Below are 12,859 nucleotides of genomic sequence, written 5' to 3'. Positions count from 1 at the left end.
AGCATAGCCCTCCATACCTCTCTCATCCATGTATTTATCCAAACTTCTCTTGTATGTTGAAGTAAAAGACTAAAGATTAACCTCGTGGGAATTAGCGAAGTTCGTTGGATAGGTGCTGGAACATGTCAGATTAGAAATAAAACACTAGTTTATTCTTGTGGAACATCCCATACTAATGGAGTAGGAATTCTTATGGATGAAAACATAGCAAAAAGTGTTTTAGGACATTGGGCAATATCGGAAAGAGTGCTGCTTGTTAGATTCAGAGGACAACCATTTGATTTAGCAATTATATAGGTATATGCACCAACAACAGATGGAACAAAGGAGGATATAGATAAATCTATGAGGAGTTTGAACAAGCAAAGAATGGATGCAAATCTCAAGATATTGTTATTGTCATGGGAGATCTAAGTGCTAAAGTAGGACAAGGTGCTGATGGAAATACCATAGGAAAATTTGGACTAGGGGAAAGAAATGAAAGAGGTGAGAAATGGGTAGAATAGTGCAAGATGAATAATCGGGTCATTATGAATACCTACTTTAAAAACCATCCAAGATGTTTGTGGACCTGGAAAAGTCCAGGTGATAACACTAGAAATCAAATTGACTTTATTACTATAAACCAAAGATTTAGAAACTCAGTGACTCAATGCAAAATATATCCAGGTGCAGACTGTAATAGTGACCATAACCCAGTAGTATGTCATGTAGAAGTAAAACTTAAAAAACTAAAGAAGCAAAAACCTGAACAATCCCTTGACTACTTGCAATTAATTAAAGAAGAAAACTTAAGACAAAAATTTACAATTGAAGTAAGGTTTCAAAGTCTAGAAATAGAATCTGTTGAAGATGATAGCAATCATGTAGAAATGAAATTTAACTCTCTGAAGGATGCCTTGGTAGAATCAGCAAAGTTAGTGATTCCTAAAAAAGAAAAAAGCACAAAGAATAAATGGATGACAGATGAAATCAAAAATCTAATGGAAGAAAGGAGACAGAAGAAAACAAATCCTATAGAATATAAGTCCTTAGATAAAAAAGTTAAAAGTTTATGTCAAAAAGCCAAAGAAGAATGGTTAAATCAGGAATGTGAGCAAATAGAAAGAATCCCTATTACTGATCCAAAAAGGTTACATCAACAAATCAAGAATATCACTGGTAAAAAGCTCCTCTGTTCTTCAGGAGGATGTTTGAAAGCAAAGGACAGTACCATTATCATGGAAAAAGATGAGATTATGAACAGATGGACTTGAGTATACTCAGGAATTGTTTGAAGACGATCGAGGTGAAAAACCAGAAATTAAGAACATTGAAAGTCCAAGTATTTTAAAATCTGAAGTTCGTAATGCAATAAATATGATGAAGAAAGGAAAGGCAGCAGGTCCTGATGAATTAGTAATGGAACAAATTATCGCCCTAGAAGATTATGGAATTGAAAAACTTACTCATTTAATCAATGACATTTATGAGACTGGAATAATACCAGAAGAGATGAAAAAAATCAGTATTTATCACTCTTAAGAAAGCTGGAACAATAGAAAGTAAGATACAAGCTGAAATAGGCAAGAACAGTATGGTTTTGTGAAAGACAAAGGTACAGGAAACACAATATTGATGTTAAGGATACTATCAGAACAAGCTATTCAAGTGCAAAAAGATTTGTTTGGTTTATCGACTACACGAAAGCATTTGATAAAGTGAAGCACAATAAGTTATTTGAAATATTACAGAAAACTCTAGATCTAGATTCGAAAGACCTCCGCCTAATCAGAAATCTGTACTGGGACCAAACTGCCGCTGTAAGAATAGATGGAGAAGTGAGTCAGTTTGCGAAAATCAAGAGAGTCATTAGACAAGGGTGTGTCTTCTCCCCTGATTTAATGTGTACAGTGAAACAATGTTACAAAAAAATAAGAGACATCTTGGGAATCAAAGTTGGTGGTGAAAACAATAATTTCAGATGACACTGTTAATTGCAAGTACGATGGAAGAACTACAACAAATCAAGAATTGTTGAAGAAAGTGCAAATATGGGTCTATCTATCAATTGCAAAAAGACAGAACGTATGGTGATATCCAAAAAGAAAGAGAATCTTATCTGCAGGCTGAGAATAAATGGGGAAGACAAGTACAGAACTTTTGCTACTTAGGAAGCTGGGTGACATCAGATGGCAGGTGCAACTTGGACATCAAAAGAAGACTAGGGATGGCAAAAGAGACGTTTACGAGAATGAACAGTGTACTGACCAATACTAAACTAGGCATGACAACCCTCCTCAGAGTACTGAAATGTTACGTGTATCCGGTTATGTTATATGGCTCAGAATGTTGGACAATATCTAGTAACATGAAGAAACGAATTGTAGCAGCAGAGATGTGGTTTTTGAGGAGGATGCAAAGGATATGGACGAAACGAATATCTTAATGAGGATGTCATGAACAGAGCAAACTAAAAAAGAGAAATAATGTATGAGATCATGAAAAGGCAACATAACTTCATTGGACATGTGATTAGGAAAGAGGAGTTAGAATGCACGGTAATTATGGGAAAGATTGAAGGGAAGAAAGCAAGAGGAAGACAAAGACAAATGATGGTGGAGACAGCAGCCAGAGAACTGGAAATGAATACCAATGAATTGATCCACTTGACCCGAAACAGGAGTGTGTTGGCAGTCAAAGCTCAAACTGGGCATGGCACCTGATGATGATATTGAAATTAAACCCACATTCTCCACTTCTACTGGCAGCTTGTTCCACACTCTCAACATCTTCTGAATGAAGAATGTCCTCCTCAGGTTCCCCTTAACCCATTACCTCTAGTACTAGTCTCACACAACCAGAGGGAAAATAATCTCCATGAATTTACTCTGTCTATACCCTTCATAATTGTGAATACTTCTAAAAGATTTCCTCTCATTCCCTTGCGCTCCAGGAAATAAATTCCTAACCTGTTCAACCTATCCCTGTAACTCTGGTCCTCAACTCTTGGCGACATCCATATAATGTGGGAGAAGCTACAGGATCCAACCAGGCTGGGGGGGATGGGGGGAGTGGAAATCCCACATGATGGCTTGGACTCACTATGTCTGTCACAGTGTCGTTTTAAGCTCCAGCATTGAGTGGTTGCATTACTTATCCTAGCCTGCCGAAGGTTAGCCTCTCGCCTCCGAACTATGAGGCAATTCATGGCTGAATTTCCTTAAATGGCTGTCCTGATGGGTGATTCACTTTCAGAATTTAAACAAGAGGACCAAGAATGCTGTAATAATTGAATGCTCTGCAGAGTAGCATTAAGTGTAGTCCAGTGTATAGCAGCAACAGAATGAATGTACCTACAGAACAGACAAAGCAAGGGAGCATATGTAGGATAATATCTAATTGTGTTTCTGGCAGGCAGTAGAGACAGTGGAGCAAAATGTAATTGTTATCCCTGAAGAAGAGAAAAGAAACTATACACTTCACTTCATCGAATGCATGAAACCAGAGGACAAAGTCATCATTTTTGTTGGAAAAAAGATCATGTAAGTACTGTAGCACCTATGTGAGAGCAGTGGTTCTTTGCCTTTCTTCAAATCTAGTTCATGCAAGCTTACAGGGACATTGTGTTTCTACATGGGGGGAACACATGCTGTCAGCTGACATGTGTTTAAACTAATTTGGCAGGGAGGTGGGAACCAGAGTGAAGCGACTCAGGAAGTTAGAAACAGGAAGGGGTCAATAACTACTGGGTGTTTTTTATAGACCACCCAAAAGTATCAGGGACATCGAGGAGCAGATAGGGAGACAGATTCTGGAAAGGAGTAATAATAATAGGGTTGTCGTGGTGGGAGATTTCATTTTCCCAAATATTGATTGGCATCTCCCTAGAACAAGAGGTTTAGATGGAGTGGAGTTTGTTAGGTGTGTTCAGGAAGGTTTCCTGACACAATTTGTAGATAAGCCTACAAGAGGAGAGGCTGTACTTGATCTGGTATTGGGAAATGAGCCTGGCCAGGTGTCAGGTCTCTCAGTGGGAGAGCATTTTGGAGATAGGGATCACAATTCTATCTCCTTAACATAGCTTTGGAGAGGGATAGGAACAGACAAGTTAGGAAAGTGTTTAATTGGAGTAAGGGGAAATGTGAAGCTATCAGGCAGGAACTTGGAAGCATAAATTGGGCATAGATGTTCTCAGGGTTATGTACAGCAGAAATGTGGCAAATGTTCAGGGGATATGTACATGGCGTTCTGCATAGGTGTGTTCCATTGACACGGAAAGAATGGTAGGGTACAGGAACAGTGATGTACAAAGACTATTAAAAATCTAGTCAAGAAGAAAAGAAAATATATGGCGTATATGATGGAACAATATAGTATTAATGGTAAGACTTTCCATTGTGGAGGATCAGAGGGATCTTAGGGTATGAGTCCATAGGACCTTCAAAGCTGCTGTGCATGTCACTCTGGTTAAGAAGGCATACAGTGCATTGGCCTTCATCAACCGTGGGATTGAGTTAAAGAGCCGAGAGTTAATGTTACAGCTATATAGGGCCCTAGTCAGACCCTACTTGGACTACTGCGCTCAGTTCTGGTCACCTTACTACAGGAAGGATGTGAAAACTATAGAAAGAGTGCAGAGGAGATTTACAAAGATGTTGCCTGGATTGGGGAGAATGCCTTATGAGATTAAGTTGAGTGGACTCAACCTTTTCTCCTTGGAGTGGTGGAGGACAAGAGGTGACCTGAAAGAGGTGTATAAGATGATGAGAGGCATTGATCATGTGGATAGTCAGAGGCTTTTTCCCAGGGCTGAAGTGGCTACAAGGGAGGGCACAGTTTTAAGGTGTTTGGAAGTAGGTACAGAGGAGATGACAGGGATAAATTTTTTACGCAGTGAGTGGTGAGTGCGTGGTATGGGCTGCCAGCAACGATGGTGGAGGCGGATACAATAGGGTGTTTAAAGAGACTCCTGGATAGGTACATGGAGCTTAAAGAAATAGAGGGCTATGGGTAACCCTAGGTAATTTCTAAAGTAAGTACATGTTTGGCACAGGATTGTGGGCCAAAGAGCCTGTATTGTGCTGTATGTTTTCTCTGTGAAGATTGCATGCAGTCAGACTGTCAGGAAGGGCAGGCAGATGATAGGACATTATGCAGACAGAAGTGTGAGCATCAGTGCATTAGGGATGCGGAATTAAAAAGAGTACAGTACTCAAAAGTGTTAAATCACAATGCACGGTGTATAAGAAATCAGGTGGATGATCTTGTTGCACTATAACAGATAGTCAGGTATGGTGATGTGGCTATTGCTGAATCTTGGATGAAGGATGGTTGTAGTTGGGAGCTAAATGTCCAAGGTTACATATTGTATCAGAGGGATAAGAAGGTAGGCAGAGGGTGTGGCATGGCTCTGCTTGTAAAGAATAGCATCAAATCTGTAAAAATGTGACATAGGATCGGAAGATGTTGAATCCTTGTGGATTGAGTTAAGAAACTGCAAGGGTAAAAGGACCCTGATGGCAGTTGTATACAGGCCTCTGAACAGTAGCAGGAATGTGGACCTCAGATTACAACAGGAAACAGAAAAAGTGTGTTGCAAGGGCAATATTATGATAGTCATGGGAGATTTCAACATGCAGGTCAATTTGGAAAATCAGATTGGAAGTGGATCTTAAGAGTGAGTTTTTGAATGCCTACGAGATGGCTTTTTAGAACAGTTTGTTGTTGAGCCTACGAGGGGATCAGCGATACTGGATATATACTGCATGTAATGAACCAGAGGTGATTAGGGAGCTTAAAGTAAAAGAACCCGTAGGAGACAGTGATCACAATATGATTGAGTTCAACTTGAAATTTGATAGGGAGAAAGTAAAGTCTGACATGGCAGTACTTCAATGGTGTAAAGGAAATTATAGTGGAATAAGGAGAAGTTGGCCAAAGTAACTTGGAAGGAGATGCTGGCAGGGATGACAGCAAAGCAGCAATAGCTTGAGTTTCTGGGGAAAAATGAGGAAGGTGCAGGATAGATGTACTCCAAAATTGAAGAAATACTCAAATGGTAAAATAGTACAACCGTGGCTGACACGCGAAGTCAAAGCTAATGTATAAGCAAAAGGGAAGGCATACAAGAAAAGCAAAAAATAGCGGGAAGGCAGAAGATTGGGAAGCTTTTAAAGCCCTACAGAGAGCATCTAAAAGAATCATTAGGGAAAAGATGAAATATGAAATGAGAGATGAGAGTGGGGTATAGGACCGCTAGAAAATTAGGCCAGAGAAAAAATAACAGGCAAAGGAATGGCAGATGAACTAAATGAGTATTTTGCATTAGTCTTCACTGTGGAAGACACTAGCAGTGTGCCAGATGTTGAAGGGTGTGAGGGAAGAGAAGTGAGTCCAGTTACTATTACAAGGGAGAAGGTGCTCAAAAAGCTGAAAGGCCTAAGGGTACATAAGTCACCTGGGCCAGATGAACTGCACCCTAGGGTTATGAAAGGGGTAGCAATAGAGATTATGGAGACATTAGTGATGATCTTTCAAAAATCATTGGACTCTGGCATGGTACCAGAGGACTGGAAAATTGCAAATGTCATTCCACTCTTTAGGAAAGGAGGAAGGCAGCAGAAAGGAAATTATAGGTCAGTTAGCCTGACCTAATTGCTTGGGAAGTTGTTAGTCATTTCTTAAGAATGAGGTTATGGAGTACTTGGTGACACAGGACAAGATGAGACAAAGTCAGCGTGGTTTCCTTGAGGGAAAATTCTGCCTGACGAACTTGTTGGAATTCTTTGAGGAGATTACAAGTAGGGTAAGTAAAAGGGGTGCAGCGGATGTTGTATGTTTGGACTTTCAGAAGGCCTTTGACAAGGTGCCACACATGAGGCTGCTTACCAAGTTAGGAGCCCATGGTATTACAGGAAAGTTACTGGCATGGTTAGAGCATTAGCTGATTGGTAAGAGGCAGCAAGTGGGAATAAAAGGCTCCTTTTCTGGTTGGCTGCCAGTAACTAGTGGTGTTCGTAGGGGTTGGCATTGGGACCGCATCTTTTTATGCTGTATATATATCAATGATTTAGATGAGGGAATAAAAGGCTTTGTTGCCAAGTTTGCAGATGATACAAAGATTGGTGGAGGAGCAGGTAGTGTTGAGGAAACCAGTAGACTGCAGAAGGACTTAGATTAGGAGAATGGGCAAGAAAGTGGCAAATGAAATACAACGTTGGAAAATGCATGGTCATGTACTTTGGCAGTAGAAATAAATGTGCAGACTATTTTCTAAATAGGAGAAAATCCAAAAGTCTGCTTTGGAAAGGGACTTGAGAGTCCTTGTGCAGAACACCCTAAAGGTTAACTTGCAGGTTGAATCGGTGGTGAGGACGGCAAATGCAATGTTAGCATTCATTTCAAGAGGTCTAGAATACAAGAGCAAGGATGTGATGCTGAGGTTTTATAAGGCATTGGTCAGGCTTCACCTTGAGTATTATGAACAGTTTTGTGCTCCTCATCTAAGAAAAGCTGTGCTGGCATTGGAGAGGGTCCAGATGAGGTTCACAAGGATGATTCCTGGAATGAAAGGGTTATACGAGGAATGTTTGATAGCTCTGGGTTTGTACTCGCTGGAATTTAGAAGGTTGAGGAGGATCTCAATGAAACCTTTTGAATGTTGAAAAGCCTAGACAGAGTATATATGGAAAGGATGTTTCCCATGGTAAGGGAGTCTAGGGCAAGAGGATACAGCCTCAGGATAGAGGGGCGTCCACTTAAAGCAGTTGCGGAGAAATGTCTTTAGCCAGAGGTAAATTTGTGGAATTAATTACCACAGGCTGCTGTGGAGGCCAGGTCGTTGAGTGTATTTAAGGCAGAACTTGATAGGTTCTTGATTGGACATGGCTTCAAAGGTTACAGGGAGAAGGCCAGGGAGTGGGGCTGAGGAGGGGGGGAGAAAAGGATCAACCATGATTGAATGGCAGAGCCAGACTCAATGGGCCAAATAGCCTGATTCTGCTCCTATGGTCTTACAGTGTTTGACCCATGATCAAGTTATTATCGTTGAATCTGGTTTGGTAAATTCCATCGGATGTTTCTTTACTGCTGTAGACAATGGTGTCTCAATCTCTGCCAGGCACTAATCTGCCTCGGGATGTACTGAGATCAAGTGCTTTGATTGCAGTAGGAACCTCCTTATATTTCTTGACTTCAGGATGTTAAAAAGCATATCAAATCTGAACAGGTGCTATTGATGTGTAGCACATCAATTGCTGGAGGATCTCAGCAAGTCAGGCAGCATCTATGGAAGGGAATAAACAGTCGACATTCATGCTGTGACCTTTCATCAGGTTCCAATAAGGCTCTTATCCTGAAACGACGACTGTTTATGACTCTCCACAGATGCTGCCTATCCCGGCATTTGTGTGTTGCTCCTGATTTCCAATATCTGCGAAATCTCTTGTGCTGTTGAGGTGTAGTGTGGTTGTGATGTGATATTGAGCTAATCGGCATCATAGAACTCCATGATTAGTACTGTGAATAATGATCATCTATCTAAGTTGACTTGTTAACTAAGGAAAATTCATCAGCTAGTACACTGGAGAACTTACCTACTTATAGGACATAGTAGCAGAATTGGTCATTCAGCCCATTGGGTTTGCTCCACCATTCCATTATGGCTGATTTATTATCCCTCTCAACTCCATTCTCCTGCTTTCTCACCATAACTTTGCCTTTTCTAATTCAGAACCTATCGACCCTTTACAGAAAGAAATGAAAATAAAGGAATTATTTGGCTTTCCATTGAATCAGTTTCTCTTTCTGACTGGTAGGAAGGAAGATCTCGTCCAGAAGCACCAATGTTCATTCCTTTCTATAGCCTGACTTGCTGAGTTCCTTCAGTATTTTGAATGTGTACTCCGGATTTCTAGCATCTGCAGAATCAATTGTGTTTCTAATTGGATTAATCTTTGCAACAAGTCAACAAAGCATAATGAGCTCAAATGATTATGTCCTGTGCTATAAGATGTACAATTCTAAAATTAAAAAATGGATTCTGGTCGCCTGGTTTGAACTATAGAAGTTCTTCCCTTAAGATCAGAACTTTAAAAAAAATTTACCCTTGAGTAAGAATTGCTGAGCCACACTTGATCCACTGTTGTTCCTGTGATCAAGGTGTTGTACAAAGATTTCCAGGCTTTTGACCCAGAAATAGGGTGATATGTGACTTATGAGTAACTGGAGTTCATTTGGGAGAAGGATGTTTGACTGAAATTGATCCTGTAAGGTATGTCAGCAATGGAGAGAATAGAAGATTCATTGTCAAAGGACTGGATTTTTGATGAATTGGGTGTTGTCCTGAATGTTGTCAAGCTGGTTCTCAAGCTATTTAAGAGATATTAACGCTTGAATCATACGGACCTGTGGGCAGTATTACACATACTCGTATGCCTTTAAACAAGACAACTTGATGTCCTCTGTCACCTTTTCAGTTTCCAGCTGCTTGTTCCCAACCAGTTTATCTCCATCATAGATGTACGGTTCTCCATCCCATGTCAGGATGGTCTGAGGGCATTCATCTTCTAGAGCAGGGATGGGAAACTTTTTAATGCCATGAGCGAATACCATTAAGTAAGGGATCTGTGGACCCAGATTGGGAATCCCTGTTCTAGAGGGACTCACTCAAGATCCTAACTGGCCCCTTCCTCTGCCACTGGTGCACCATGGCTGTAGCATGTATGGATGCAAGGAGCACAGCCATTGTCTATCCCCAGTGTGGAAAAGCCATCGCCAACGTGTTCAATCTCCTAAGTTGTACACCATCCAGGATGGTTACTTGATCATCGCTGGGTCAAAATGGATCTCCGGGTTAAATATTAACTTATAGATATTTTGATATTAAATTTACTTTAAACTTTTGAACTTTGAAAATCAATCAAGTCCTTTACTTCTCTTGGATCCTAATGCTTTTGCAATCCAAAGGTTCTTCAGAGGTTAAGAAAGAGGTGTAAACTTGCTTATGGCTGTTTTATCAAGTGTTTTTACAAGGATCTACCTCTTAGTAATAATGATCAGAGAGACACAGAGAATCTATAATTACTGACAAATAGCCTCAATGAAGGGCATGCAAATTTACGCAACCAAATACTTGTGTGCAGACCTAAGTTTTCCTGACCTTCCATGAAGTTAAAGAATAGAAGAGGTTATACCAGTAAAAGTAGTCTGCGCTGGCCATGTGTTCCTCATGGTCCCACCCCAATCTCCACATATCCGTGTGTGCTCCACAACGGTGATGGTTGGTTTCTGGTGATTGGAGAGTTGTCACTATTTTGCATTCAAAGCGTCTACTTTTATATTTATTCCTTACCAGTTCAAATATTGCATTTCATTGTTGTTGGCTATAGGTCATCTGACTGATCTATAATACCTTATTAGCTCTGGTTCAAAGGTTATACAACTTCATGCCTTGGGTGACTTATGTTCTCCTCTTCGCTGGTTCAAACCATTTGACCAAGATAACGAGATTACCTCTGAAAACCTGCCATTGTACACAATACACATGTAGCCCTCCTGGCAAGCCTCAGGGTCATTCAGCTCGCTGTCGTCTAGGGAAACAGCCCTCGGCCCCACCAAGCTGGGTAATTAGTTTGTGTAATGCACCCCACCCCACCCAAATAACAGAGAATACACCAGGTACAAATAAATGAATTACAGTTTGTAGATATTACTGGAACTATATAATTAATAGAGATAAAATATAAAAGGAAAATAAAAGGCACCACACTTATCAAAGTTCAATCTCTTCGTGCACAAACAGTTGGAGCTCGGGACCCTCCTTCTTCACCCTGTGATCCCCTCGGACAAGCTTGACCTGCCGCCTGGGACCAACAACGGTGGTCGACCAGACGCTCCACATGAGTCCGTCTCCGTCTCCTCTCCTCGCTGAACACCCTGGACCTCCGACTCCTGATCGGGGTCTGACCCCGTTAGCCGACTCACAGCACCTTGTTCATTCTCATTCATTCTCATTCTCTCCCTCTCTCCCTCTCTCCCTCTCTCCCTCTCTCCCTCTCTCCCTCTCTCCCTCTCTCCCTCTCTCCCTCTCTCCCTCTCTCCCTCTCTCCCTCTCTCCCTCCTCCTCCTCCTCCTCCTCCTCCTCCTCCTCCTCCTCCTCCTCCTCCTCCTCCTCCTCCTCCTCCTCCTCCTCCTCCCGCCCAAACAATCCAAACAATAACTTACAGACACACAGAAAGAATAACATCTATCCCAATTGGTTCGTTCACCCTCTTATCAGTAACATAATCCAAACAAACTGCTAGCAAGAGAACTTTCTCAGCAGTTAACATAACAAAGAAGCCATTTCAATTATAACATAACGGAGAAGCCATTTTAATTAGCCTATGCAGTAACATAAAAGAAGAAACCCCTTACACACAGATTATCTAAGAATGGTCTTGGGTTTAACAGATCAATAGCAGAAACTCCTTGTGTCCACATTTCGTTGCTCTAATTAGATTATCCCAGAGCAAGGTCAGTTCTCAAACAGTTCACAAGATGAAAGTTAGCAACTTCACAAAATGGCAGCCTCCATCTCTTTCAAGCGCATGGCAAGAACAAAGACAATTGGTTTGTCTACTTCCACTGCCCCTGATTCATTTAAATTCTCTAATTTGTAGACTGTATTTCTCTTGATACTACTTTGCTCTTCTAACTGTTGGCCAGAAAGAACTAAAGAGCAGACTAGAAAGTAGTCATGGTCTTCTCATACCAGACTAGAAATGAACAGAAATTCCATTGATAACATTTAGACAATAAAGTAGCCAGATTCAAGTAGCAGGATGCTGCCTGGATTAGAGGGGATGTGCTATAACAACAAATTTGAGTTGTTCTGTCTGGAGTGGCAGAGACTGAGGGCAGATCTGATAGAGGTTTATAAGGTTGAGAGGCATGGATAGAGAGGATTATCTTTTTCCCAGGGTGGAATTGTCTCATACCAGAGTGCATGCATTTAAGGTGAGAGGGGGTAGGTTCAAAGGAAATATGAGGGACAAGATTTTTCTTACACAGAGTGGTGGATGCCTGGAATGCTGTGCCTGGGGCTGGTGGTAGAGGCCGCTGCTCTAAGGGCTTTTAAGAGATGTTTACATAGGCACATAAATGTTAGGGAAATTTAAGGATATGGACATTGTGTGGGCAGAATGGATAACTATTCGATTACTAATTAAATGGTTCAGCAAACATTGTGGGCTCAAGGGCCTGTTCCTGTGCTGCACTGTTATATGAAACCAAGAAGTTTCCAGAAAAATGCAGAGGCAACTGTATTGTAATTACTGGAAAATTTACTGAATAATTACATATATTCAGGAGATTATATAAAAAATACCAGCATAGGAAAGTAAAATTACATAAAAATACATGCAAAATAACAATTCTACAGCCCAATCCAGCTCTTCAGAAAAATGGGAGTACAGGTATCCCCCGCTTTTCGAACGTTCACTTTACAAAACCTCGCTGTTACAAAAGACCTACATTAGTTACCTGTTTTCGCTAACAGAAGGTGTTTTCACTGTTACGAAAAAAGGCACCACGCGCCCCGAGCAGCCAAGCTCTTCCCATGGAACTGCATTCTAGCCGGCATTACTTAACCACGTGCCTGTGAGCAGCCGTTAGCAAAATGAGTTCTAAGGTATCAGAAGAGCCTAAAAGAGCTCGTAAGGGTGTTACAGTTAGCGTAAAACTAGACATAATTAAGCGTTTTGATCGTGGTGAACGAAGTAAGGACAAAGTGAGTTTGACTTGTGGAAGCTGATGAAGATGATGTTGAAGAGGTTTTGACATCCCATGACCAAGAACTGATAGATGAAGAGCTGATGCAATTGGAAGAGGAAAGGAT

The 12,859-nt window shown here is 41.0% G+C and overlaps 1 protein-coding gene across 1 annotated transcript in view; it reads left to right on the top strand.

Annotated features, from left to right (window-relative positions):
- The window catches only part of ddx43 (DEAD (Asp-Glu-Ala-Asp) box polypeptide 43), a 78,935-nt gene that overhangs the window by 50,603 nt on the left and 15,473 nt on the right, over positions 1–12,859 (top strand). The window contains exon 12 of the mRNA XM_072280388.1: positions 3,397–3,524. Coding sequence (XP_072136489.1) covers positions 3,397–3,524 — 128 coding nt within the window. The remainder of the gene's footprint in view (positions 1–3,396; positions 3,525–12,859) is intronic.

This window comes from Mobula birostris, chromosome 2, assembly GCF_030028105.1.
Source record: "Mobula birostris isolate sMobBir1 chromosome 2, sMobBir1.hap1, whole genome shotgun sequence".
Lineage (NCBI taxonomy): Eukaryota > Metazoa > Chordata > Chondrichthyes > Myliobatiformes > Myliobatidae > Mobula > Mobula birostris.
This window is presented reverse-complemented; position numbering and strand designations above follow the sequence as displayed.